General features: G+C 40.9%; 1 protein-coding gene across 1 annotated transcript in view; it reads left to right on the forward strand.

Moving 5' to 3' along the window:
* ttyh3b (tweety family member 3b) overlaps window positions 1-25,422 on the forward strand; it is a 30,831-nt gene that overhangs the window by 2,232 nt on the left and 3,177 nt on the right. Inside the window, exons 2-14 of the mRNA XM_061720080.1 lie at window positions 51-236; window positions 9,723-9,919; window positions 15,686-15,797; window positions 15,882-16,102; window positions 18,361-18,456; window positions 18,574-18,646; window positions 18,772-18,847; window positions 19,574-19,629; window positions 19,803-19,895; window positions 20,284-20,376; window positions 20,464-20,600; window positions 22,722-22,895; window positions 24,313-24,388. Of these exons, the coding sequence (XP_061576064.1) occupies window positions 111-236; window positions 9,723-9,919; window positions 15,686-15,797; window positions 15,882-16,102; window positions 18,361-18,456; window positions 18,574-18,646; window positions 18,772-18,847; window positions 19,574-19,629; window positions 19,803-19,895; window positions 20,284-20,376; window positions 20,464-20,600; window positions 22,722-22,895; window positions 24,313-24,388 (1,530 nt within the window). The 5' untranslated portion in view covers window positions 51-110. The remainder of the gene's footprint in view (window positions 1-50; window positions 237-9,722; window positions 9,920-15,685; window positions 15,798-15,881; window positions 16,103-18,360; window positions 18,457-18,573; window positions 18,647-18,771; window positions 18,848-19,573; window positions 19,630-19,802; window positions 19,896-20,283; window positions 20,377-20,463; window positions 20,601-22,721; window positions 22,896-24,312; window positions 24,389-25,422) is intronic.

Genomic DNA, 25,422 nt, shown 5'->3' on the forward strand with positions numbered 1-25,422 from the left:
CTTTCCAGTTCCACCAAACCCACGGAAGATGCTTGTGACTCTCTTGACAGTGTTCCTGTGAAGAATCAGGTCATAGAGCTAAGAGACAGCTACCAGGCAGCTGTATTGGGATGGCGGCCGTTGTGAACTATTCTCCGCCATGGTGGGTGAATCTGCTCCACCGTTTGCCTCATTTCAACATTGAATTTCAAACGGTGAGCAGTGACTTCAGACCAGAGGACTCAGAATATCAGAAGGTAAGAAAATAACTGGGGAAACAACCACCTCCCACATCAGAATTCATCATCATGTAGGGCCACTTATCATCCTTCCCCCTGTCACCTGCATGTACTGTAATTTCACAGCCGATTGAGGCAGTCCTGCAACCACAGAGTTGTGGGTTCCTTCAGTGTATCCATCAGTGTGTTAGAGGAAGTGTTTTGTTCTTATATGAAGACAGTAAATGTATACCTGCTCCACTATTGTAACGGACAAAAATGAAGTGCAGAATCCGTAAACATTGCATCATCTCCACTGGTTTGTGGACTACTGCTTGGAAGCCATGATGTTCCTTCTCTCACTTTTCTATTACCATTTTGGGTTTTTGGAGCTTCAAATGGTGTGCAAGGGATGGATCTGAGTAAAAACCTGGGGACTTTGCTTCTCCAGTAGTCCTTGAAGGGATATATCTATTTTTCGTTGCGGTGTTGTTAAGTGCTTTTGAACAGTTAGTGTTTTACCTGCAGTGAACAGCTGTCACAGCTGTCACATCCGTCTCAGTTTGGAGAATCAGGGAGGAACTCTGATGGGGAGCTAGATTAACAGCTACTGAGAATAAGAGATGATTTTTAACCATCTAAAATCAAATAAACCCCCCTATATCTAATACAATGTTTGCTCCGAACAATATGAAATGTAAAAATAGTGACACTGTCACTACATTTTGTTTACTGGAGAACATCTGTTAAGACTTCACTCAGTAAATAGACCATGTCTTAAAGGTTAAGACACGGTCTATGGTTCGTGCTGCACAGACCCAGTCAAGGCTGTCTGGTGTAAAAGCAACATGCTACAAAAATCTACATTTATCATTTGATCATACCACAATGAAATCTAAGAGATTTGAGTGGCTTTAGAGCAGCTGTTAACTTAGCTTCACATCATAATTCCTCTATGACTCCCCAGACTGAGTGCTGTGTTGACTGTTTCAATGGATGCAAAATTAGGTCAAGTCCCCAAGTGCAAGAAAAGTCAACAACATTTTATGCTAGTTTTCTAGGAAACAAATAAACCTCAAGCTCTTTTTTCTCAATACCACAAAACTATTATTCTATTATTTTTTTCCAGATACTGATGTATAAATGATGTATAAATTACACATACTATACGACTGATCATGTAAAAACGCTTGAACACCAAAATTCAATTCAATCCCATTCTTTATTCATCCCCAAAGCGACCCTGTATAAATGATGTATATTTATCTAATTGAGACTTTAGTGCAATATTAATTGATGGGTTCTATAAAACTTGCCACCTCTTCAGTGTGTGCCCCTGCCTTTTGCCGAAAAAGACATGGGATAGGATCCAGCAGATCCCTGTGGCCCTGGACTGGAATAATGGGGTATAGATAATGGATGGATGGGTATAGATCAGTGGTCTTCAACTGGGGGTCAGCGACCCCTAGGGGGGCCGTGGAGGTACTGCAGGGGGTCCTCCAACTTAAAATGAAATAAAGGCGATTTTAACCAAAATAATTTGTTGGAAAAAAAAATATATATATATATATATATATATATATATATATATATATATATATATATATATATATATAGATATGTATATACAACTCTACATAAATGATTCCCATGACGTGAGTCATGTGACTAACGTCAACTTTAGAGCGGAAAAATGAGCCTCATATCAAGTTGCTCTTCGCGTTGCTCAGTGTAAAAAACCATACACAGTCACTGAGCAATTGATATTGCCTGCAGCCACTGATATGTGCAAGACCATGCTTGGGAATGATGAATGTGCAAATAAGTTGAAGACTGTCCCCTTGTCAGACACAACAATTGCTCGGCGAATTGCAGATATAGCATCGGATGTGAGGGTGCAGTTAATTGAAAAACTGCAAACTGCGGAGGGATTTGCGCTCCATTTGGATGAGTCAGTGGACATGTCCAAAGACACACAGCTCTTGTGCGCTTTGTTGACAAAAAGGAAATGTGCTAGGAGTTTTTGTTTTGCAAGACGCTGCCTGAAGTGCTGAGATTTTCAAAGCGATTGATGACTTTTTTCTCGTGAACGAAATAAGCTGAGCAACATGTGTCGTGGTGTGTACAGACGGCGCGCGCGCCATGACTGGTCAGAAAAGTGGTCTAATGATGCTTGTCAAAAAAGTCGCCCCCAAAGTTATAAGGACTCATTGCATGCTACACAGAGAATCCCTAGGCACCAAAGAAATGAGTGCTGACTTTGCCAACGTCATGGACACTGTTGTAAAAGCTGTCAATTGTATTAAGCAGAGTGCCTTACAAACTTGCCTCTTTGCGTCTCTGTGCGCCACTACAGGAGAGGAACACAACACGCTCTTTTACCATTCTGAAGTCAGGTGGCTTTCCCGTGGATCAGTATTGGCACGCGTCTTTGAATTACGCACAGCTATCCACGACTTTCTAGTGAGCCAAAAGCGCACGGAGCTGGCTGCGCCTTTCGTGATAATTTGTGGGTGACTAAACTCGCCTATCTAGCGGACATTTTCTCAGAATAGACAAGCTGTGTAGTACCACCCACCAGGGCCAGTCATCTCACTAAGGTAGGCATACCTGGCATCCTGAAGTTAAACATTAAATTGCCTCATTACTAACTACTACTACTACTACTACTACTACTACTACTACTACTACTACTACTACTACTAGTACTACTACTAATAATGAGAACAATAATGATATGCATGAAAGTTTTATCAACCATAAACACATGTAGGCCAATAACCCAGTCAGGAATTGGTTAATAAGGTGAAATAAGCAGAATAAAACACATCTAAAAGTTATAAGCCAGGCTTAAAATGTGACACATTAAAAAAAAGGGATAAAATAAGAATTACAAGCGGGGGTCCCTGCTCTGTTTTTCTCTCATCCAAGGAGTCCCTGGGCTAAAAAAGGTTGAAGACCCCTTGTATAGATAATGGCTGAAAAAATGGATGGACTATACAAATTTCACGCAATGTAGATTTGGTAGAGGTACAGAGAGGTTAATTTTCTGTACATGTAAACTGTTTTTGGTACCGGGCTGTAAACATGTTTATTTATGCTGTGCAACTGAACGTGCCAATTCCACTGGTAGTTATTTGCTTCCAGTCATCTATATTTTGAAGCTTGTCATCTTTTAAATGTTTCAGAAGGAGCTGATGTGATGATTTCTATATCAGTCATCAAAACAAACCCTTAGTTTGGATAGTGCTGAAATCATAATCCTTGACACATGCATTGAGGGCTTTAAGGGGCACTATAGACATACTGACAGACATGAAAGGACGTGCAAATAGCCTTCAGGAGCTACTAAAATCAGTCGCATGATATGTAACAGAGGCCAAAGTTTACAAACAGAGACAACATGAATATAATTACTGGGCTAAAATGTACAGTACCAAAAGGTGGACATGGTAGTGTGTGTGTGTGTGTGTTCATGTTTTTCCATTGTAATGATTCTGGTGAATAGATAATTCAGTCTAGATCCAGTATGCATTTTTCTGGTCTTTAGTTTAAAGGCACCCCCCTGTATGGGCTTAAACTAGGTTAAACATTAACAAAAGTAGGTGATTTTGCTTTACCTGTGTCAGATTTCGGCAAACCACAGTCAAGCTAACCACACTGCATATTTGGAATAAGGCGATCCGTGGTGGACTAACGTCTTTCTGGAGTCAGGAGTCAGGTTGCAATATGAAGAAGTGTAGCTTCTGACTGTCATGTGTTGGCTTAATTTCTTAACCCACAAGATTACTGCTTGACTGAACAGTTGAAAAGCAAGACAAGGAAGAAATAGACAACTGTTAACTACATTATCTCAGTTTTTTTTATATTTGTCAAATGCTTGGAAATATTGGGAAGTGTTACTTCTTGTGAGAATTGTGACAACCAAAAAAGCAATTACTAGCAATTTTCCATCAAAATATGTATAACTTTAAAAAATAAGAGGCTAAAAATAGTTTGAATGCATGAAATCAATCTCCAAATCCCATCAGGCCCAGTTATGTTGTACTTTATTAGAATCCTAGAACAAGGTGATTTCCAGGTCCCTGCATCACAAAGCTTGGTCCTGACAGCTCACATAAAGCAGAGACACATCTTTTAGAATCCCCCATTTCACGCGCTGCGGTCACCCCTCAACGTAGTTGCTGACATGTTAAGTGGGCGGAGGAGGACGGGCAAGTTCAAGAGCTGAGCGTGGGAAGGAACCCACAGTCGTGGACAAGGGAGGAAGATGAGAACTGGAGGGACAAGTAGAGTGAAAGGAGGAGGAGTGGGAAAGATAAAAAGGCTGAGAGGCAAAAAGAGAGTGAGCGAGGGATAGAGAGTGAGAGCTTGATGAGCCATGGGAGGTGCTTCTAAATTGCCAAATAGCCACTTCCTGTGAGCTATTCAGTGTTTAACTAAGGGTCTTTGTGCATGTGTGTGTCTGTTTGTGTGCCCACTGGAATTTTAAAGACCCCCCTTTTTAGACTGATTTATATACTGACATATTTCAGCAGATGAGGTTGTGACTATGTAATCGAGCAGTTGGCACTTTGGCCATGCTTGTACATTATTTGCATGTGGAGTGGTACATGTGATATTCTATGTGTATATGTCATGTAAAGTACGTTTACTTTCTGTGTCAGTGCGTAATTAGCACTTTGTGCTGCTTATCGAGGTGAGGTCACAAAGCTCCCTCTGGGTGTGTGTTATTGTGTGTGTGTGTGTGGGTGAATATAGGGGTTCTATTCAGGGTGAAATCATTAATTCTGGCTAGACGGGGGGAGCGGGGAGGATGGAGGGTGGGAAGAACTAGAAGAAGGAGGTTGAATTGAACTAGGGGGGTGAAAGGGGGAGCGAGTGTGCTAAGAAGTGGGGTGGGGGGAGGTGCAAGTGTGAAGAGGAGGGCTGTAGTCTGTTGTGAAAGAATGCTCCCTTTCTTTCTTTCACTCTGTCACTGAAGCCCGTCTTTAGATAGGCTCAGTATATCTGTCTCAAAGGCTTTCATGCATCCACTCATCCAGCTGAGAAACACATAAACACACTAGCATAGGAACAAGGCCCTACACAGTGCCCTTCAGTGCACCGCATCAGTCACCACAACATCACACACGCACACACACACACACACACACACACACACACACACACACACACACACACACGCACACGCACGATAGAGAGAGATTCTTCTGTGTGGTGTTCCCCCCCTTTCTGGTGTGATTTTGGCCCAGGTTCATTTGCATACAGCTCTTGAGCTCTGAGGCGCCTCAAAACTTTCCTCACATGTCATCACTTTCTTTTATTCTTCTCTCTTATGCCTAAACATTGTCACTTCAATATACAAACAAACAAAAAAACTGTTTCACAAAATTGTCACAAGTGCAATTGTTGTGTGGTATCTTTGGCTTTATTTGGGATGCAGACTCTGTGGCTTCTTCAAGGAAAGTATTGTATTTATTTTTTGCCCATGGGGAGCTGAAATTGGAGCTCTCATCCTGAAGCTCTGCAAGGCATCAGAACATGTGTGTCTATGTGTTTGTGTGTCAGCTTGTGCTTTTTTCTGTCTGTATTGTGGTACAATCGCAGAGTCAGCTACCAGCCCCACTTACACAGCTGCGGAACATTACAGAGGAGTCATGTGACCTGTAATAACACATATTCCCAGCTGTAAGTCTGCAGAGTAAGTCAGTAATTGTCATTTTGGATAGTATGCTGCAGTTTACATAGTGGAAAAAAAATGATCTCATTGCAGCTTGAAAGGGACAGACCAAGGATGCCTTTCTTTAATTTTTTTTAGAACAATAATAAAAATGTATGTTCTTTGTCTTCAAAGGCATTTGTTTAAATCTTGCATTCGGTGTGTTGCTTGCTCTTCACTCTTACAGTTGGTAAATATTAGAATGAACTCGAGGTCAGTCGCCGCCTCAGGGAAAAAAAAACCCAAACGTGTAGAGTACAGTAGGAGAATAGGTCATAGTAACACATATGCCAGGAAAGCAAGGGCAGCTCACAGCAGTGGAAGTGATTGATCCTGTCAGCTCAAACACAGACAGACACACATTCATGGGCAGATTGGAAATAGATCAGTGTGTCGGGGCATTTAGCATTTTCAGCTCCTCCTCCATCCTGCAAGCTGATCTCAAGTGGGGTGCACATGCGCACACACACTGAGACACATGCACACGCATACATGCAAGTGCACTCACAGATGCATAGCCAAGCTCATTATGCTCATTAGTAGCTAATTGAGCCACACTTAATCTGCTCTGATGGTTTGTCGGCCTGGCAGTTAATCTAGAGGCCATCAAATTTACAATTTAAAGTTACAGGGTGAGCTAGTTGCAGAGAACTGGTCCTTAGTCAGATTACATTTTGTATAGGCAGCCCATACAGCAGGCATCAAGAGTCAAACTTCAGGTAGTGATGTTCTGCAATTAGACTTGATGCAGTTTAGTGGGAATGCAAAATAATTGTTTAAAAAAAAAAGTAAAGATGGAGATTTTTCAATGTTTGAAAAATTGAGGATGTCATTAAGATGCCTTTCCTTTAAAAAATAATACGTTTTCCTTGATATTTTGTGGCTTTAGACTTAGAGGCTTTTTTGTAATAGTTGTAAAGGAAAGGGTAGGAATTACCACTGGCCACGATGTGAACCTAGGCTGGCTTCAATGAGAACTGAAGCCCCTGTGCATGGGGCGCCTGCTTAAGCAGGTGAGCTGTCCAGTTCCTCTATAACGTTACATTTAATTCTACTTTGGCTCAGCTTAATCCATTTTACTCTGTATATGAAGTAAAACCCTGTGGTTGATACCAAAGGCACAAGTGATCTCGCAATGCATTGGTGGTGCATTGTATGACTTAACAAAAGCACAACTTCCATTGCATTGATACCATACATAATAACATGGGATAATACCAGACTAGAAATCTGCAGCCTTATGTGCCAGTCCTCTCCTGTGAAGATCATTTCCTGCTGTCCTCTAGTCATCTTTAACCTGGTGGAGAAATGAGGTCAGTCAGCTGATTGCCCCTATTACAACACAAGTTGTCTCTAGGCGCTTTCCAGAGACCCATAACATGACCCCTGAGGAATAATTACATAAACACAAACAATGGCAGGTAAAAACTCCCTTAGGGAGAAAAACCTTAAGCGATACAGTGGCAAGAAAAACTCTTCTTTAAGAGGGAGGAAACCTTGAGCAGGACCTGGCTCATATCTTCTCAGCTCAATCTTCATAGTTCATTTTCAAGATAAAGCAACAATATGGTCATGCATAGTTCATGCAGTAATGACTTTAAAGGTAAGGCAGTGACTGCAGATCACTTAGTTTTCACTAAATTAGAAAGTTCATGGTTGAATTTTAGGAATGCCTCTGGTTTTCAATCTCAGCGCTTTCATTTTACTTGTGCTGGTGATGTGGCCCTCTGCAGCTGTGCTCCTGCATTTATGGAGATTTTTCTGCAAATGTTAGGCCCCGTTTACACGGGGCAAAAACGGAGGCGTTTTCATGCGTTTTGGCCGTTCGTTTACACGAAAACGCAGCTCAAAGCCCCCAAAAACGATCATTTCTGAAAACTCCGGCCAAAGTGGAGATTTTCAAAAACTCTTCACGTTTGCGTCTAAACGGAGGAAAACGGAGATTTAAGCTTCAGAACGTCACATATGCACCAGAAACGTCACCAGCGTCATGTGTGCGACCTGTGTTTACAATTAGTTTGGCCACCGTCAATATTTTCTTGTATTTTACCTGTTTTATATTCCGTCTTGGAAGTAAAACCTGAATTATGGTCCCGCGCCAGATCGGCGCAGAGGCACGCGCGCCGTACGGTGCGCGTCGCCGCGTGCCCTGCGCCGCAAACTCTGCTCCGGTGCAACGCGGAACCATAAATCAGCCTCAACTGGAAGTTACACGTGTCATTTGTTGATGTTTTTTCCAGGATTCTGATTGGCTGGCATGACGTTAACAGCGTTTTCATGCGGGTCCGTGTAAACGAGGATTTTTTTGAAAACGTAGAGGGGAAAATATCCGTTTTTGTAAATACCCGGCTACGTGTAAACGTGGCCTTAATGTATTCCTTACATTGTAACAGCTTTTGTTAACAAAGTAAAATGTAATGGTAAAACAGTGAACATTGTGAACACTGTATCCACTAAACACCAGCATATTAACATTGTTCTGGTGCGCATGTTTGCTGAATTTAGCAACTTGTTCAGAGTTGTACTGTTACTAAGGGCAGTCTCACAGATTTTTTTTAACATTGCTAAAAATCTAATCTAGATTTTATGAGCCGAAGAAAAAGTGATCAAGTTAAAGAAAAAAAACGGAATGTTACTTTGTCATACTTTTTTTTTTAAATGTATTGAACCTTGAGAGACAAAGTCCTCCGAACAACATTCCTTGTATGTTTGCAGAAACCTGGGGAATAAAAATGATTCTGAAATTGATGAATGATGTTGAATGATGATTTTTGTAAAGTCTGCATTCGTTTTTTTTGTTAAGTGTGCAAATCTCTGGCTGACACAGTGGGGGAAATTTGAAGTCATTACAAAAAAAACTGAATTTTAGATGCTTAGGAAGCCCGTGGATGAGGGAGGGTCTTGTCGTAAGATTGTACAGTTCTCCAGAATTACACTGCTGCTCCTTCTGAATGAGCAGGTCTGTAGCAGCATTCACCTCTCCTCTGTAAGTAGTATTGCAGGTGGAGATTACAGTTTTCCAGGAGTGTGCCTGTGTCTGCATGGTTCTGCAGAAAAGTGGCTTTTCCAACTCCAGATGGAAAAGAAATATCAGCATGTCTGAGTATGTGTGCATGTGTGATTAAAAAAACAAAAAAAAATAACATCAGCAGTTCTAACCAAATTACTGCAACAACCCTCATGTTCCATTTCCATTTTCTGTGTTTGTTTCAGTCATCTTCTTTCAAATCTCTATCCTTGTTTGCCTCTTCAGCCTTTTTTTTTTGTTCCAAATTTACACCCTCCCCCTCCAGTCTTGCTTCATTCTGCCCCCCACTGCCTCTTCCTTCTTTCACACTTCAAAGCTTTCGGAGATTGAGTGATATGTGTGGTGGGTCTCTTGAGCATAGAGCTCCTCAACTTCCGCTCCTTCCAGAGAGGTGTGCGTGTTTGTTCGTGTACAAATACAGCACAACGCATCACATCTAATCTTTTTAGAATTACACCAAATGCCCGTTCAGCAGCTGCTATTTTCTGCCGTCACATAGCTGTCAAGAAGAACTCCCTTTCTTTATGCATCTGTCTGTTCAGTCATGTGGTCTGTCTGGTATCTTGTTTTTGCTCGTATCAGCTAACTTGCTTCCTGTATCCTAAACACACATCATCCACTTCTATGCAACAAGAACACATTTAAAAAGCGTTCCACTTGGGGAGTGACAAAATTGAAATAAATGTGAATTGGGGAAAAAAAAAAGTATACTGTGGTAGTACGGATATTTCGATTGATTAATTGTTTGTTTTTCTCCATAATTACTTTTTTCTAGTCTGTTTTGCTCATCGGTTCTGTGGCATTGGTGTGCTTGTGCCTGGACCTCCTTTTCCTCCTCTTCTACTCCTTCTGGCTTTGCTGCCGAAGACGAAAGAATGATGACTCCTCCCACTCACATTCACACGCCCAGCAGCCCAGCGCTGACTGTTGCTGCACCGCTTGGTGCGTCATCATCGCAACGCTCGTCTGCAGGTAAGGGTTCATATTGGCTAAGATTGTGGATCTGTAAAATACATTCATGTGTCCGAAGCCCTGTTTTGACCTCGCATTAAAAAGCATCCTGAGAAATACGATCATAAATAGCCGGCACTGCGTATGCTCACACCGGGCATCCTTATGTGTCTTGAGTGATCTGACCTTCCCTCACTATATGCAAATAAACATGCACACCATTTTTGCTCGTAGGGAAAGGGAAAGGGAAAATATAGATCCACCATAAACTTTATTCCCCCAAACGTTATTCTCCAAAGGATATGATCAGTAGAAATACGGATGGATACCATACACACAAACATGAGGCAAATAAATTAATGCAGTGTGGTTCTCGTGCAGAAAGAAACAAATGACTTATCCTCTATCCGTCCCAGCACACTTTTCTGTTCAGTGTATGTAGATAGTGTGCACATAGGTTCCCCAGACCATGTGTTGTGAGCTATGAGATCGGATTCCATCAGATCTCATAGCTTTAAATATGCAAGGTCTGATCTGTAACTTTGCAGCTGTTGCACAGGGATTTGTATTTTGTCTGAGTGTTTTTTGTTCTTGTTTTTGTTTTTAGTTCATCCTTCTCCCATACTAAAGAATTGTTCACTTGAATTCTCAGACTTTCCTTTGAGGTTTCTTTGAATATCTTCAAACACTGTTGAGCATCACAAGTATCTGTGTGATTCTTAGCCATCATCTACAGTACTGCAATTGCATTTTAAAGCGTTTTTGCAGTTACGATTGGCATTCACGCTGTTATAAGAGGTCAACTCTTGGAAACAGAATATTTTTTATCTGCTGCATACCTTGTTTTCAGTTTGTAAATGCTGGGGTTGACATGTTTCCTGGGCATGAGCAAAACTGAATGCATTTAATCTTCTTGGGTTACTACATATTCTTCTCTGCTAAGCCTATATTAGGACTTTTTCTGGAAGACAACACAGATGTGCCTTAATAACAGGGTAGACAACAATGTGGAGATGGAACATCCAGGGCTGCCGAGTGTGCTGTCCTTGGTGTCAGCTGTTATGCAGCCAAAGTCTGTATTTGTTAAAACTGTAATTCCTTACATGTGCAGGAGGAAAGCCATTATAAGAGCGATCAATTAAAAAAAAGTGACTTCCAGTTTCAGCCTGTTTTAAATTGATAAACAGCAGGAGGAAGAAAATGTAACCATTCTGAGGGGATATTGAAGAACTTCTAGCCTTTTCTTTACTCTGAAGATAAGCTGCTCCTGTCACCTGTCTCTTCAGCCCTGATTGTAGACCACACTAGTTGACAGAGCTGCAGGATTGTGAGCAGTTTGGATCAGGAGCAAAGGAACTGCACATAATATGTCTAGGCTTCTCACCCACTTCTATCACACCCCTGAATCAAGAGAGGGTGAGATGGAATCCCTCTTTTCCAACAACAACCAGTGAAACAACCTGTGTTGAATAACTGACCCACTCCCACGGTGTGGGTCCCGTGGGTCAGAATTTCTTCCCGCAGCAGAAGTCTCTGACCGCTATTGTCCCCTATGAAACTCTCTTGCGCATTGCTACTTAAGCGATGATGATGATCACTGTTGTCATGATTGTTTTATTGTCAATTTTTTGGTAGGGAATGAGGTGCCGCCTCATTCCCATAATGAGGATTGACAGGTGGATTGGAATCTGCAGTAATGCAGACTCTCTATTGGTCTGTTGTGGTAAAGAGTGCTGAGTTAAAAGGCAAGGCTCTCTGTTTACCAGTTGATATACATTCCTACCCTCAACTATGGTCACAAACTGCGAGTAGTGATTAAAGAATAAGTCAGATAAGTCAAACTCGAGAGACTTGGGGTAGTGTAGGATAGGAGCCAGTCGAGGTGGTTTGGAGAGATGAGAGTGCCCTCTGAATGCCTTTCTTCGGGAGGTGTTTTAGGCATGTCTGACTTGGAGGAGGCCCTGGGGAAGACCCGGGACATGCTGGAGAGAATCAATCTCTCAGCTGGCCTGGGAATGCATCAGTGTATCCCCTAGAGGAACTGGAGGAGGTGGCAGGGGAGAAGGAGGTTTAGGGCTCTCTGCTTTAGGCTGCTGCCTCCAACTCAACCTTGGATAAGTGGATATTAACTGATGGATGGATAGATGACTGCATTGGTGTAACTAATCTGCAGACATTTTTTTTCCTGAGCACAAGCAGCCGAGAGTTCCTTGATTGTGCCTTCTTCTTTTTTCTTTTTTCTTTTTCAGTTTCCTGTCATCTCTTTTGTCAAAGTTGTTGTATTTCTTTCTATGATTATTTGTGTAGGATAAGTCACACAGACTTATAATTTATTGAAGTTACTGGATCATGCGGTCACAACAAAAACAACTTAACACTCGGACTCGACTTGTTTTGAAGGGCTACCTCTTACCATGCTAGGGGTCACAAGCCATGCCCACTTTAACATTTTAAACTTATTCATAAACACTTCTTAAGGAAGTTACAGTTATTGGCTACAGACGTGGCTGTTATTTTATAAAGACTACATTGTCAGACAGTATGACAACACAGATCCTTGACCATCTTGGATGGTATACAGTTTGGGTCCCACTATCAACACCGTGATACTGGTATCTCAGGGACTGCTCTTGTTTCCCTACATTTTATGCACATTTAAGAGCTGAATATCAGCAAAAGCATCCAAAATCCCAGGAATGTTTAACATTGTATTGAAAAGTTGGTGTTTGGAAGAAGAGAGCAGACAATTAGGGGTGATGGGAACCTAGTCTTTGGTTTGTTATTAGTACCACACAAGTTGCTGTGGTTTCTGTCTGACACAGGCAAGACACTAATTATTTAATTGTTGCAGACTTTCACTTTACCAGAAAACCCATATAATAAGACATGAGAAGTGGGAGTGGCTGCACGGTTTGAAGTGAATGCAACTGCAACAACCTCTTCATGAAAGACATCATAGTTAGCAAATGTACAGATGCAAAGTATATACGTCTTTATGAATGCAAGTCAGACCGTTTCAGCTATCACATCCACTCGGTGTGTTATTTTAATCTCTAAGTCCATGTGGTGTAACTGGGAGCCAGCAGGGTTACATTTCCCTGTTTGTGTTTATCTGACTTTGTCAGAGGGCTGCGTGCACACTCTAGTTCCTTCACCCTAGTGACGTAGCAGCAGCGGAGAGCATTTCAACCGCAGATGCTGTGCTCTCAGCTATTCGTGGCACAAAAAAGCACAAACAAACCCATCTACCTCTTAATGGACCCAAACTCTTCCTCTTTTAGTTACCTTGACCTCTCCTCTTATGTCTTTTTTTTCTCCATCACACTTCTCCATCTCTGACGGCAAACGGTATTTATTTATCATTTCTCTCCGTTCAGCCTTTTGCCTGGCCTAGAAAGGTTGCCATGGCGACAGAAGCAGATTTGATGCAGAGACGAGAAATGAATTATACAGTCAGGGGTAGCTCTCTCTCACTCTGTCTCTCTCTCTGTGTCTGAGTATGTGTATGTGTGTGGGCAAGACTTAAGGCTGAAGGTTGTTGTAGGTTTTTAATATTTCATAATTAGCCTTTTGCATTCTTTTTGAATATTTGATATGGATCTGAACATACATGCAGAACGTCTTTGCGTGTGATTGTGTGTTTTCATCTGTGCATGCTGTCCTTTGTCCACAATTCAACATGACGTCATATGCTATTTTTGGCTCTGCACCAACAACATGTGAACTTCCTTCATTTGTGTGCAGGTGTCTTTAGAAAAAAAAAGGGCAAAATCGTATGTTAGCCTGTTACTGGGTTGATAAAACCAGAGCCCAATTTAAAAAGTAATCCAGAGGCAGATTTGACTATGATGTCATTCATTTAGAAAAACAGCTAATTGTTATACTTTGTAGAAACTCTCAAGTAGATTTTAAGAGGTGAGCATGGGCTTCAGGCCATGGATACATTTAAAAAAAAAAGTCTCTTTGCTGTTATATCATTTGCCAGTACAAACTTCAACAGGGGATGAAACAGTGTATCCTGTTTCATGCAAAAGTCCTTAAGGTTTTTTTTTCTTTATTTGAAGACATGCTTGCCAGTGACTTTGTCATCTTCATTTCAGTTCAAAATACTTAATTAATCCCTGAAGGGTAATTAAATCAAATCAACTGTATCTTGATGCCAAACCTAACCAGGAAAATTTGTCAGTACAAGCTGTGATTCTCTGATCATTGATCTGAGCCGATCAAGCTGGAAACTGTCCGATTCAGGTCAGCAGCTGATCAACCTAAGCTTATTTTGCTTATAATATTTTGAGTATGTCAACCTTAATCTTTGGTGGGATTTCTTGTCTATGTGTTGGCTTCTGGTTGCATGAGCAGTTCTGTGAAACAAGATATGTCATTTGGTTCTCCAACTATTTGCACATACTTATTTGGGATTCAGTTGAAACTATGTGGTTTGGACATTTTGAATTCATTACATTCACACTTTTGAGCGAGTACATCATTTATTGTCTTTTCTACTGAGCTCTTGTTGAAAGCATATTATTGTGCTCAATTAGGTACAGAAAACCACGTTGAGTTGAGGATTCATTTCAGCTAAAAATGGACTTAATGCACAGAATAAAACACAGCTCTGTATCTTTGAGATTGCTTCGCTGAGAAAGACTTGCTGTCACTTCAAAGCTTGGATATCTCAGGAAGGTGTTTGTGTTTTTCTCTGGTGTGGCGGACTTCCTTTAATTATTGTTCAACTGTTAAGTGTTCATTGTCAATTGTTTCATTTCTGAACTGCATATTTATGTATCATCCTGAGCTGCTGGCTAATACGTTTTTGAAATATACTGTTAGGAACAATGGATATTAATACTGTGAAAGTCCTGGCAAGAAAAAGGGATGTCACAGAAAATTGATGGTAGAAGTGAAAGAAGAGAGACATGATTTACTCTTTAAAGTTAGATTACATGGAGGATGGAGTTAGATTGCTGAGGCCAGGGATAGGTGTTATTAATACAGTTGTTCTTCTGTTTGCACACACACGTATGTACAAATCCACATCTATTGTAAAGCCAACTGCAACATGGGGCTATTCAAGAGCTAATGGGCTAGAATTAATTGCCCTAACAATAGCCATACATTTCTCCATAGAAAAGGTTCAGGTGTTATCATGTAGACAGCAACATCATCAATACAGTACAGGGGGTACAGTCATACACACATGCACACGAAGAGGACACAACGGGAGGACAGGACGCCCACAACATTTTACAGGGTAAGGGAGAAAACAAAAACATGGTGAGGAGGAGTGTGGGGAGTGAACTGGATTAGGTGTGATGAAAAAGAAACGAGAAAAAAAGATTTGTGCTATGTAAACATGGTTTAGGAGGGTTTGACAGTCAGAGTAAGGAACGTCAAATATTGTAGCGTGTGTCACGTTTGAATGTGAGCGCAGTGTTGCAGAAGGATCATATTATCGTGGTCTGGTGACCCAATTATTGTATAGACTTTGTGTGTGTTGTGTGAATCATTCCTGGTAGTCCTGTGTTTGCCTGAGGCATAGTGGTGACACCATAGAAAAACAAGCGAGAATTCAGTGCTGCTTGTTGTTGGTCAAAAGAGGAACTACACCCAACAGCTCAGGCTACAGTGCTGCAGTTCTGCAGTTTATCTTAGCGCATGGTTTACAGAAGTTAAAAAAGAAAATCTAGCATTCATTTCTTCTGTCTTTATTGAGACAATGATATCATAAAAACATAGACTCATTAGTTATGGGGTTAATATATGGCATTTTCTTTGTCTGCCTCTCAGTGCTGGTATCGCTGTAGGATTCTATGGAAACGGGGAGTCGAGTGATGGAGCCAGTCGTTTGGCATACTCCCTCCGTCATGCTAACCGCACCGTATCCGGGGTGGAGAAACTGGTGAGCTGTCTTCTGCTGTGGTGAACTTTTTTTCTTTCTTTCTGAAAAACAAATTTATGACTGATAGATACTCTTTGTCTACAGGTGTCAGACAACGCCCTAGCCTTAAACCAGACGGTGGAAGAAAACTTATACCAATTAGAGACAGCCTTCCAGGATCAGACGGACTATGTGTCCATCGTCCAAAAGCTGCAGGGACAGCTGGACGAGCTGGTGAAGCTGATGGCCGACATCCCTTTCTGGTCCAACACTGAAGTTTCCCTGGAGGACTTGGCTCGAAAAACAGAGGCCTTTGACTTTTACAGGTCAGTATTAAAAGTGTTCAGAATTGCTTGATTAACTGGAAAACTACTTGTGCGTTCTCATATACATAAGTGTTATACAGTGCATATCCTACATACTGTAAGTGAAGTATAATACACAAGTGTAATGCGACTAATACATACACACACAGACATACATTCAGAGTTGTAATGGTTTCTATAATGCAAAAAAATCTTAAATCTTAAAAGAAAAGTCAATAGAATATACATATAACGGTTTTTTGGAAGATTCTATAAGAAGCAGATTCACTGTTGGCATGTGAGGGTGTCAGAACTGGGTATTAAAAAAACAAATAAAAATAGCTCCTCCAAAGGTCCAGGTCCCTTGTAAGCACATCTTTCAAGTATTTTTACATTATTGCACATTAGCAGCTGTCCACATCCTCCATACTACTGTAACAACATGGCTAAAAGAATAGCTGCTATCACAGATTTTTAAACCGGTTAAACCGATTCTCCTTCTCAGATTCTCAGATTTGATATATTTTCCCAACTGGATAACAATGTAATCAAACTGAAATAATGATCAACCGGCAATTGTGTTTAAATAAAGAAAAAAAACGACATTTACATAACAAACAAACAGTCCAACCAGCAACTTGAACCAACCAATAATATTGATAATAATATTTACAGTCTTTTATATAAAGTCTATCAGTCTGTAGAGTGTCTTCCATACTCCCTCCATGAAAGCGGCTCTTACAAAGGGAATCCATGAAAAAATGAAATAAACAATGCGATGGGATGATTCGATATCTCTCTTCCTGCCGGCAGCCCGAGGTAAGGTTCCACCCAGGTCCTGTAATATAATCCAGCACCAATCGAATGTTATATTCCTCAAGGTGTGAATGAATAATTCCCTTGAACCAGGAAACCCAGTCTCCGGATGCTTTCCTTCAGATCAGATCCCACGTAGCTTTCCTGAGGTTATAGTTTGAAAGCGCACATACACACAGCGCTGACAGATGAGTCATCTGACATAAACCTGACACATCAGCATACTGTAATATACAAAACATAATGCCTATAATAAAACAAAAACTGGCATTTGAAACTCATTGGGTCTTTAACGTTTGTCACCGGAAAGCAAATGTACTGCCTTACTTATTTTGCAATGCCACACTACATTTTAGCAAAATTATGGTGCACTAAACCATGTGTGAGTATCATCTATCATTTAGAAGATTATTTTTCTTTGCAAAAGTTGAAGAAGTGAGGTCTTTCTACAGCTGCAGTGAATAATATTGTGAAGAGGAAAATGGAGTTTGGGTTTGACGTGCTGAAGATGAGACAGGTTGTCCAGACTGTTAAAAATCTGTTAAAAGTCAATATTTGTGCTCTTGCCAGAGGTGACTTGTATATGTAGGAAGGAACCAATGATGATGATGCTGCATTCAGTACATTGGGATTTTGGAGCTTACCCCATGAAAACCAAATGGGAGTTGGGAGAATGATGTCACATCTAAGGTTAAATGGGATCAAAGGGTTCGTAAACCTCAGCTTGGAAAAGAAACACAGATGGCTCCACAAAAGTTGCCCACTCTCTCTGAGAAGAGCCTGCAACAATACAGCAACACTCATGATCCACCTGATCACAACGTTTCAGTGACTTATTTTCACTTATAATGTTTTCACTTGATTTGTTAGTAAAGTACCTGCAAGTACCTGGCCAATTTTTTTAGCATTTGTTAGCATTAACTAGCACTATTATGGTACACTGTATTGAGCAAAAACCACAAAATTATATCTATACATAGAGGTATGTCTTTGTAATGAAATGGAAATATGCAGTGATATTAATAAAACGCATCAACTCATTAACACAGCCACCTTAGATATTGAGCCTGAAATGATCTGGGACCTTCTGATTTTGCCTGAGATATTTACAAGCAACTCTCCCAGGTGGTGTTATTATGTGCTAGGAACATCTTTTATCCCAGTAGAAAGTGCTTTTGGAATGCACCAACCATCAGGGCTACTTAAGGTAGCAATAACACCAAGTCTCAGGTACCAAACTTGTTGACCATTTATTATATTTGGTCTGATTTTTATTTATTTATTTATTTTTTAAAGGAAATCAGTAATGAATTTTGGTTGTGACCCTGGAAAGCATGAAATGGTGGTATATTAATTATTAATGAAATCCTTTGCCACATACTACTGGCTTGCAGATTTTTGTCTCTGTGTTTTATGTTGAAAACCTCTTTGTATATGAAAACAACTCATTTGCATATTTACAGGTGGATGGGGTACCTTGGGTTGCTGCTGTTTGACGTACTCATTTGTCTTCTGGTGCTATTTGGTCTCATACGCAACTCTAGAAGCACTCTGATTGGGTACGTCATGTCGCATCATTCTCTGAAAAACAAAAGGGGAAAAAATCAAATCCTGTCTAAAGTGAATCCTGATTCTTGATCGTTGATGGTTTATTTATTTGCTATTTTGTCCTTCAGAGTATGTCTGCTCGGCGTTCTGACTTTGATAATCAGCTGGGGGTCTCTGGGCCTGGAATTGGCTGTTGCTGCTGTAAGTGTAACCATGGCAACATCACCGAGCTCTCTGGCTCTGCAGTGATGTAATCTTTTCCTACTGCTTGAGTGTGTGTGTGTTCACTGTAGCCTGATGTGTCATGTGTGCTTACCCTCTTACAGTCAGCCAGCGACTTCTGCGTTTCCCCGGATACCTACATCACCAGGGTAACCAAAGAAAATGCTGTCATCAACCAAGGTATGCAAAAGAAACAAACACAGCAATTAAGAACTGAAAGAAGCCAATCTGTCTTTTTAAGATTATTTTATTTGAACAAAATATTTCTTTAGTTTTATAAATTACAAACACTGTTGTCCATTTTTATACAGTAACGTTACAATATACGTTTCTGCACTGAACACTTGAATCTCACCCCAGCATTGTGGCTTCTATTTTTAGAAACAAATATGAGCATTCATGTGTGTGCATCCAGTGGGATTGTGTTTGATTGACACTCTGGTATCTAAAAGCTTTTGCTCTTTCTCTTCTGACTGCAATGCATCAGCAACCTTGGTTTGAAACTCACTTCCTCCAGCTCGTCTCAGAGGCATTTCGAAAGTTCTCAGTGCATTTTCTTTTATAACCCTGATCTGATTTGCTGTCTCTCTCTGTTCACCCTTTTGACACCTCACGTTTCCTCTCAGTTGCTCTCTTTCCTCCTCTGCCTGGTTCACTTCCCCCTTTCCACTCAACTAATGAGTTTATTTGTCAGTAGTTTCCACTCTGCTCGCTGTAGAGCACAGATGTTGCCTCCAAAACACAGAAAAACACACTCACACAATTTCCTGACTAATATTGTAAAGATGCCTCTGTAGAGAGATGCAGGGAATTAATGATATATGCAGCGTTTCACTTTTTTACTAAACTGCATGTTCCTAATGTATGCAATATTATACTGATATGTATGTTCTGATATATTGACAGATATCCTGCAGTATTACCTAAAGTGCAGCTCTGGACAAATTAACCCCTTCCAGCAGGTAATGTTGCCTCTCAATCTTTTGGCAGAACTTTGTTTTTTCCAGCAAGCATTATCACTGTCTTGTTATTATTATTTTTTTCCTTTTTTTCTTTTCATGGGGTTTGTAGACATCAAACAGTAAAAAATATACATTTGTTTATGTAATTCTGGTGTCCCTGGTGTGTTTTATAGAGGCTGTCAGGGAGTCACAAAGCATTGGTGGAGATGCAGGATGATGTGGCAGAGCTACTGAGATCAGCAACACGTGATTATCCCAACACCAAGGTGTGTGTTTGTGTGTGATGATGTGCTATGTAGTACCACCCCCCCCAATAGATAAAGGCATTTGAATCTGGTGGAGTCACATTAAAGTGTCACTTGTAAAAGTCGCAGAACACCTGACCAGATACCAAAATTTGAGTGAATCCATGTTGAAATATGGTTAGGCAGAAACATTGGTCGGCGACAAACAGAAGATGTTGATTCCACATTGATTAGCTGTGGCATTAGAGTCGGATCATTGTTTGATGGATGATCCACTATCAACATTGAATTAACATCTTTTACTATCTGGGGGGTTATCTAATCTGTATCTGTATGTAGAACTGCACAGGAAAAATAGCATGTATTTATTTTTGAGCTTACATGGGAAATCTTTGATATGTGTCTGCAGGGGAGACTGGAGCAAATCCAGTCTGTGTTGAATTCCACCGAGGTTGGTCTTCACCAACTGACTGCTTTGGTTGACTGTCGTAGTCTGCACATGGTGAGCTACATTGTATTTTGTTCAATAAAAGTCCTCATATCCCAGCTTTTCTTTCCAGCTGACTCCCCTCCTCTCTTCTCCCCGTAGGACTACGTCCAAGCACTGACCGGGCTGTGTTATGATGGGGTGGAGGGTATCATATACCTTGTGCTCTTCTCCTTTGTCACTGCTCTGATGTTCTCCTCAATTGTGTGCAGCGTGCCTCATACCTGGCCTGGCAAGAGGTAACACACACATCCACAATTCTTCCCATGTGCATATGGCTCTGTCTTTTCCATTGCAAGTTGTTGCTTGACTCAACTTGACATAGTTTAAAGATGACATATAAATCTACCAGAGTTATGAGTGTAGAGCTGGATGCAAAGTCCGCTCTCTGTCTCTGTCAGTTTTACTTGGAGCTGCCATGAGAAGCAGCTGATCCTGACCACTTGGAGGGGGTGCTATCAGCAGTAGAAAGCAAATTAGATTTGATTTAAGTTGAGTCATACCACGCAATGGAAAAACTGCAATATACAGGCCATACACGAACCGTGACATCCCTAAATCCACCCCTTTGCTTAATCTGTACGCTAATGATTGACATATCGATAACTCCGCCTTCTTACTGTAATTGTCTAACTGAATCTAGTTTAAAACCTTGGAAACACCCATAAAGAATCCACTTGATTTTGATGCATGTCAATACTTTGGGTGTATTTACAGTAACTCCTGAATATTTTTATCTTTCTGTACATCTTTCTGCCTGTCTTTGCAACCATGCCATTTTTTTCTTTGTTAATTTGATTGTCTGCCTTTCGCACTGGCTGTTGGTTCGCTCTTTTGTTTGTACATCTCATTTTCTGTTCTCCTCTATGGGCTCGGAGCACCAGTGTTGTGTTAGACAGTATGTCACCACATGTTTTTTTTCTGTGCCCCACTTCCTCCTTCTGTTCCTTCCCTTCCTCCTCTCTCCCTGTCCTGATTTGGAAATGCTTTGGGCTTCAGCAAATGATGTTGGATATAAATAAATTAAACGACCCTATGTTCAGAAAATTAGTCCATGCAAATAGCGTTTCCAACAGCCAAATAATCCAGTGTTAACCTGTGCAATGTGTCTTAAGTGTGCACACAGAGGTGTTTTCACTCTGGTAAATGATTTGACTGATAAGACACAACTGTACGGCAGTAGTGGATTTTCTGTTGAATTTGAGATGCAAGCTATAAATGCAAATGGCCCAGCAGGTATTAAGCAGCAATTCACATATCCCTGAAAGTAACAAGAATAACTCTGCTCTGGGTCGGTTCCATACTAAAGTGAATGGACTGCAGCAGTCTGTTTTATGGGCTGCATACTTACAAAGCATTTTTTTAAAGGAGTGAAACAGCTCCCTCTCGTGGTCCGACTGAGTAGCAACTCCTCTTCTTCCTCAGTGTCTGTAAATACTTAACAGTTTTGTATGCCACTCACTCCTTCTTTCCTCTGAGGTGGTGCTGTCAGTATGTTGACAACTTGTACACAAGCAACAAAACGGACAATTAAGTTATTTTGATTATAGGGTCAACCTAAGAGTGCATTGATGTTGTAATTGATATTATAACTTATCTGTAGCCAGAAATCCAACTTCCAAATCAGCACATATCTTATTTAATGGCTCATTATGTTACGTTGCTGGCCGTTTTACTTCTTCAACCATTTATACGTAAAAAATGGTTTGCTCAGTTCAGTCATGTTATCTCCTCTTTTGCCTGATGCTTTTGCTTTTTTTCTGTTGGGTACATGGTAATGCACGAATTAAATAAATAAAAAATAAAAAAAACAAGGATTCTTGAAATTGGATGCTGTTAGATGAATTTGGTTCAGACTCAGTAAGTGGAGCAAATCTTCTCTGTCAGTAATGGATGGCTGCATGAGGACAATGACTGCATGTTTATACAGAATTAGTGTGATGATATGAAAGAGTCTGCTGTTTTTTTGGGTTCTTGTTTGTTTGTTTTTTGTTTTTACAGTTTGATATTATTAAATGTTGCACTGAAATTAAAAAAAAACAAAACAAGTTTGTCCTCCAGCTTGGACTCTTCTGGGTTTTTCTTAGTGGATCTATTTTGTGGATGTACAGTAAGCTGCCAATGTTCCGTCTCTTCTTGTTCAGCTGCTTTGGAGCTCGAATGATGGGTTTTACTGAGTCTTTTGTGTTCCGGGAGCTCCTGATATCTCAAGCAACACCTTCCCACTCCTAACCTCCACTTCAACCACTTTTTTTTTTACACTCTGTTGTTTCTCTCGGATGTCCCCTTCCCCTCTACCTTTCCCCCCCTCCTGTTCATCATGCCCTCCCGTGCTCTGCCTTTAACCTGACCAATTGAAGGACGGATGAGGAAGACGGAGAGGACGAGTCGGGCGCCTCACGTGGCGGTGTGCACGATAACCTGTACCGCGTTCACATGCCCAGTCTCTACAGCTGTGGCTCCAGCTACGGTAGCGAAGCTAGCCTGCCCGCTACAGCCCACACTGTCAGCAATGCCCCGGTCACTGAATACATGTGAGTTAGCACCCACCGCCAGCGAGCGGCTGGCAGGATCAACACGTAGTTAGCTGGTGCCTGCCCCCGTGACCCAGACTAGCAGTGTGAGAATATTTACTACCTATGAAATGCTCAAATGTTATATTTTTTTAATGTACTACGCTCACGTGTCCATTGTGAAAAACCTGTCAGCGATGTGTTTTGTGCAGTGATTTAGAAACCTATCATAGGTTCCCCGTTTGTGCTTATAGAAACGCTTTATCAGCAGCCTGCCCTTTTATGTCCTAAATATTTGAGAAAATCCTGATATGAGTGAATATTTGCAGTCATAAAGATTAATGTAATAACTTCCCCTTGCTTGCCATGTGATGTTGCTGCAGGACTGAGAGGCTTGCTCAAAATACATTGTGAGATATATAGAGAAAAAAAAATACTTAAATCTTCAATTTGCCCCTGCTACTTACTGTTTGAGCTAATTAAGCAAAATATGGCATCTCTGACTCCTTTAATTGGAAAATAGGCACCACTTCTGTGCAAAACGTTACGTTATTTTCAACGTTTTTCTGCCAAATTAGGTTGATGTTTTGAATGAGAATCAAACAACACTATGACTGCAAAGCACACCACGGAGTTGTAAAGGGGTTTCTTTCTATTAAATTTGTCATATAATAGGTTGTGGTTTATACCAGAATAGTATTGAAAATAGATTTGTTACCCGTCTGAGGTTTTCTCTTGGCTTGAATATTTCACCAGCTTTACATCTTTTATAAAAGCTTAGCTAGCTGTCATTCAATAATAATTCAGCCTCATTTAAGTTACTTTTACGTGGTGTATTAGTTGAATTTGACCCTCAAGGACATGGGTCCTCTGCTAGCAGCTTCCAAAGGACCAAAGTCTCATAATATTGGGAAATCAGTTCAGTAAATTACAGGAAATTTGTGGAAAATGGATTTCCCGTTAATGTAAATATAATATTTTTATTTAAAGTAACAAAAAAATAAAGATAAAACAATTTATTTGGTTTTAAGCTATTGTTCAGTAGATGTATTGCTGCCTGTGACACCCCCGGGGCCCACAGATCAGCTGCAGGGTCATCGGCCAGGAACCACCTTCATCAACGTTTTCGCCCCTTTAATCCAGGAACGTCTCCTGGTGGCGGAGCAGTGGCAGGGACATATTGATGTATTGACATATATTGATGGAGCTTAAACAATTTGAAAAATTTCAAGTGCTTATTTCCACTCTAGAATTTTCCCATCAATCCAGAGCATCCTGGAAAAAAAAAAAAGATGAATCATATTTGCTTTTTCTTCAACATCTACAAAAATAAGTAATTTACCAAAGGACTTTTGTCATAATCACAATGAGCGGACCACAGATCAAGCGCTCAGTGGAGCTGTGACCACATGCAGTAACCTCTTATTCTATAATGCAGGAGCCAGAACGCAAACTTTCAGAACCCTCGGTGTGAGAACACCCCCTTGATTGGCAGGGAGTCCCCTCCACCCTCTGTAAGTGCACACTTTCTAGAATATACTCTCCCTCAGCTATCTTCCAATACCCACAGTTCAGCTGGGGCATATCTACAAACCCACAGAGATGCCTTCTTTGAAACACTGTGAGTAATACAGGGAAAATAGTCAGAACTATCGATTATCCCATCTCTGATGTCTCATGACACGCTTTATGTGGATATTGGAAGTTAGTCCCCTATCCCTACACCACTGCAAGAGTCAAACTAGATTGCAAACATGGATTGTCTTCACAAAGGTCATTTTGGCAGCCTGGGTTAACTGGAACATGCTCTAAGAGAAGCCTGTTGTTAGTAGGATTAGCTCTTGCATCGAAGGAGGGAGTTTTGATCATTCATATTGTTATGTCACGGTAGGTTTAAAGTTGGCCTCTATTTCTGATGTATAGAGTCTGGTTGATTTGACCCTGGTTGTCAGTGAGGTTGTACAGACCACATAACATTGAATATTTTTATTTATTTTTTTGCTGACCAGCGAAGGAGACATTTTGAATCTTAAATGACTTTTTTGAAAAATAAAGTATCAACTGTTGTGACTTTGACAAGGTGCTGCTGGGCCTGTACTTGTAGACGTTCTATCAAGTAGTATGCACAGTATACATTACAGTCCCGTGGACTGGCAGAATTGAACCAATCTAGTATGATTACTTTCAACAGATGCCTTTCTTTTCTCCACCTGATCAAAACCGACTTTTTGAAAATTCAGCCCCTAAGCAAACTGGAGCCCAGACCTCTAAAGCTCCTGCTTCCCTTCCCTCCTGTTCCCACACTGTGTCTATGTGTGCATCTTCTGGTTGAGGTGTTTGTGTCCTCTGTTTCTGTGCCCGCTCACCCTTCACCATTGAACTGCCAGAGTGGCACTTATTTTCCCACCTCCACTGTAAACTTCAGCAGCCAGCAAAGCGGCCACACGACTTCTGTGCAAAGCTGCTCTTCTGTCTTCCACCGTGTTGTGGAAAGCAGACACTTGCAACTGTACCTCTCTAGGTGCTCACACAAGACCACTAACTCATA

Source organism: Cololabis saira, chromosome 1 (assembly GCF_033807715.1).
Source record: "Cololabis saira isolate AMF1-May2022 chromosome 1, fColSai1.1, whole genome shotgun sequence".
Classification (NCBI taxonomy): Eukaryota; Metazoa; Chordata; class Actinopteri; order Beloniformes; family Belonidae; genus Cololabis; species Cololabis saira.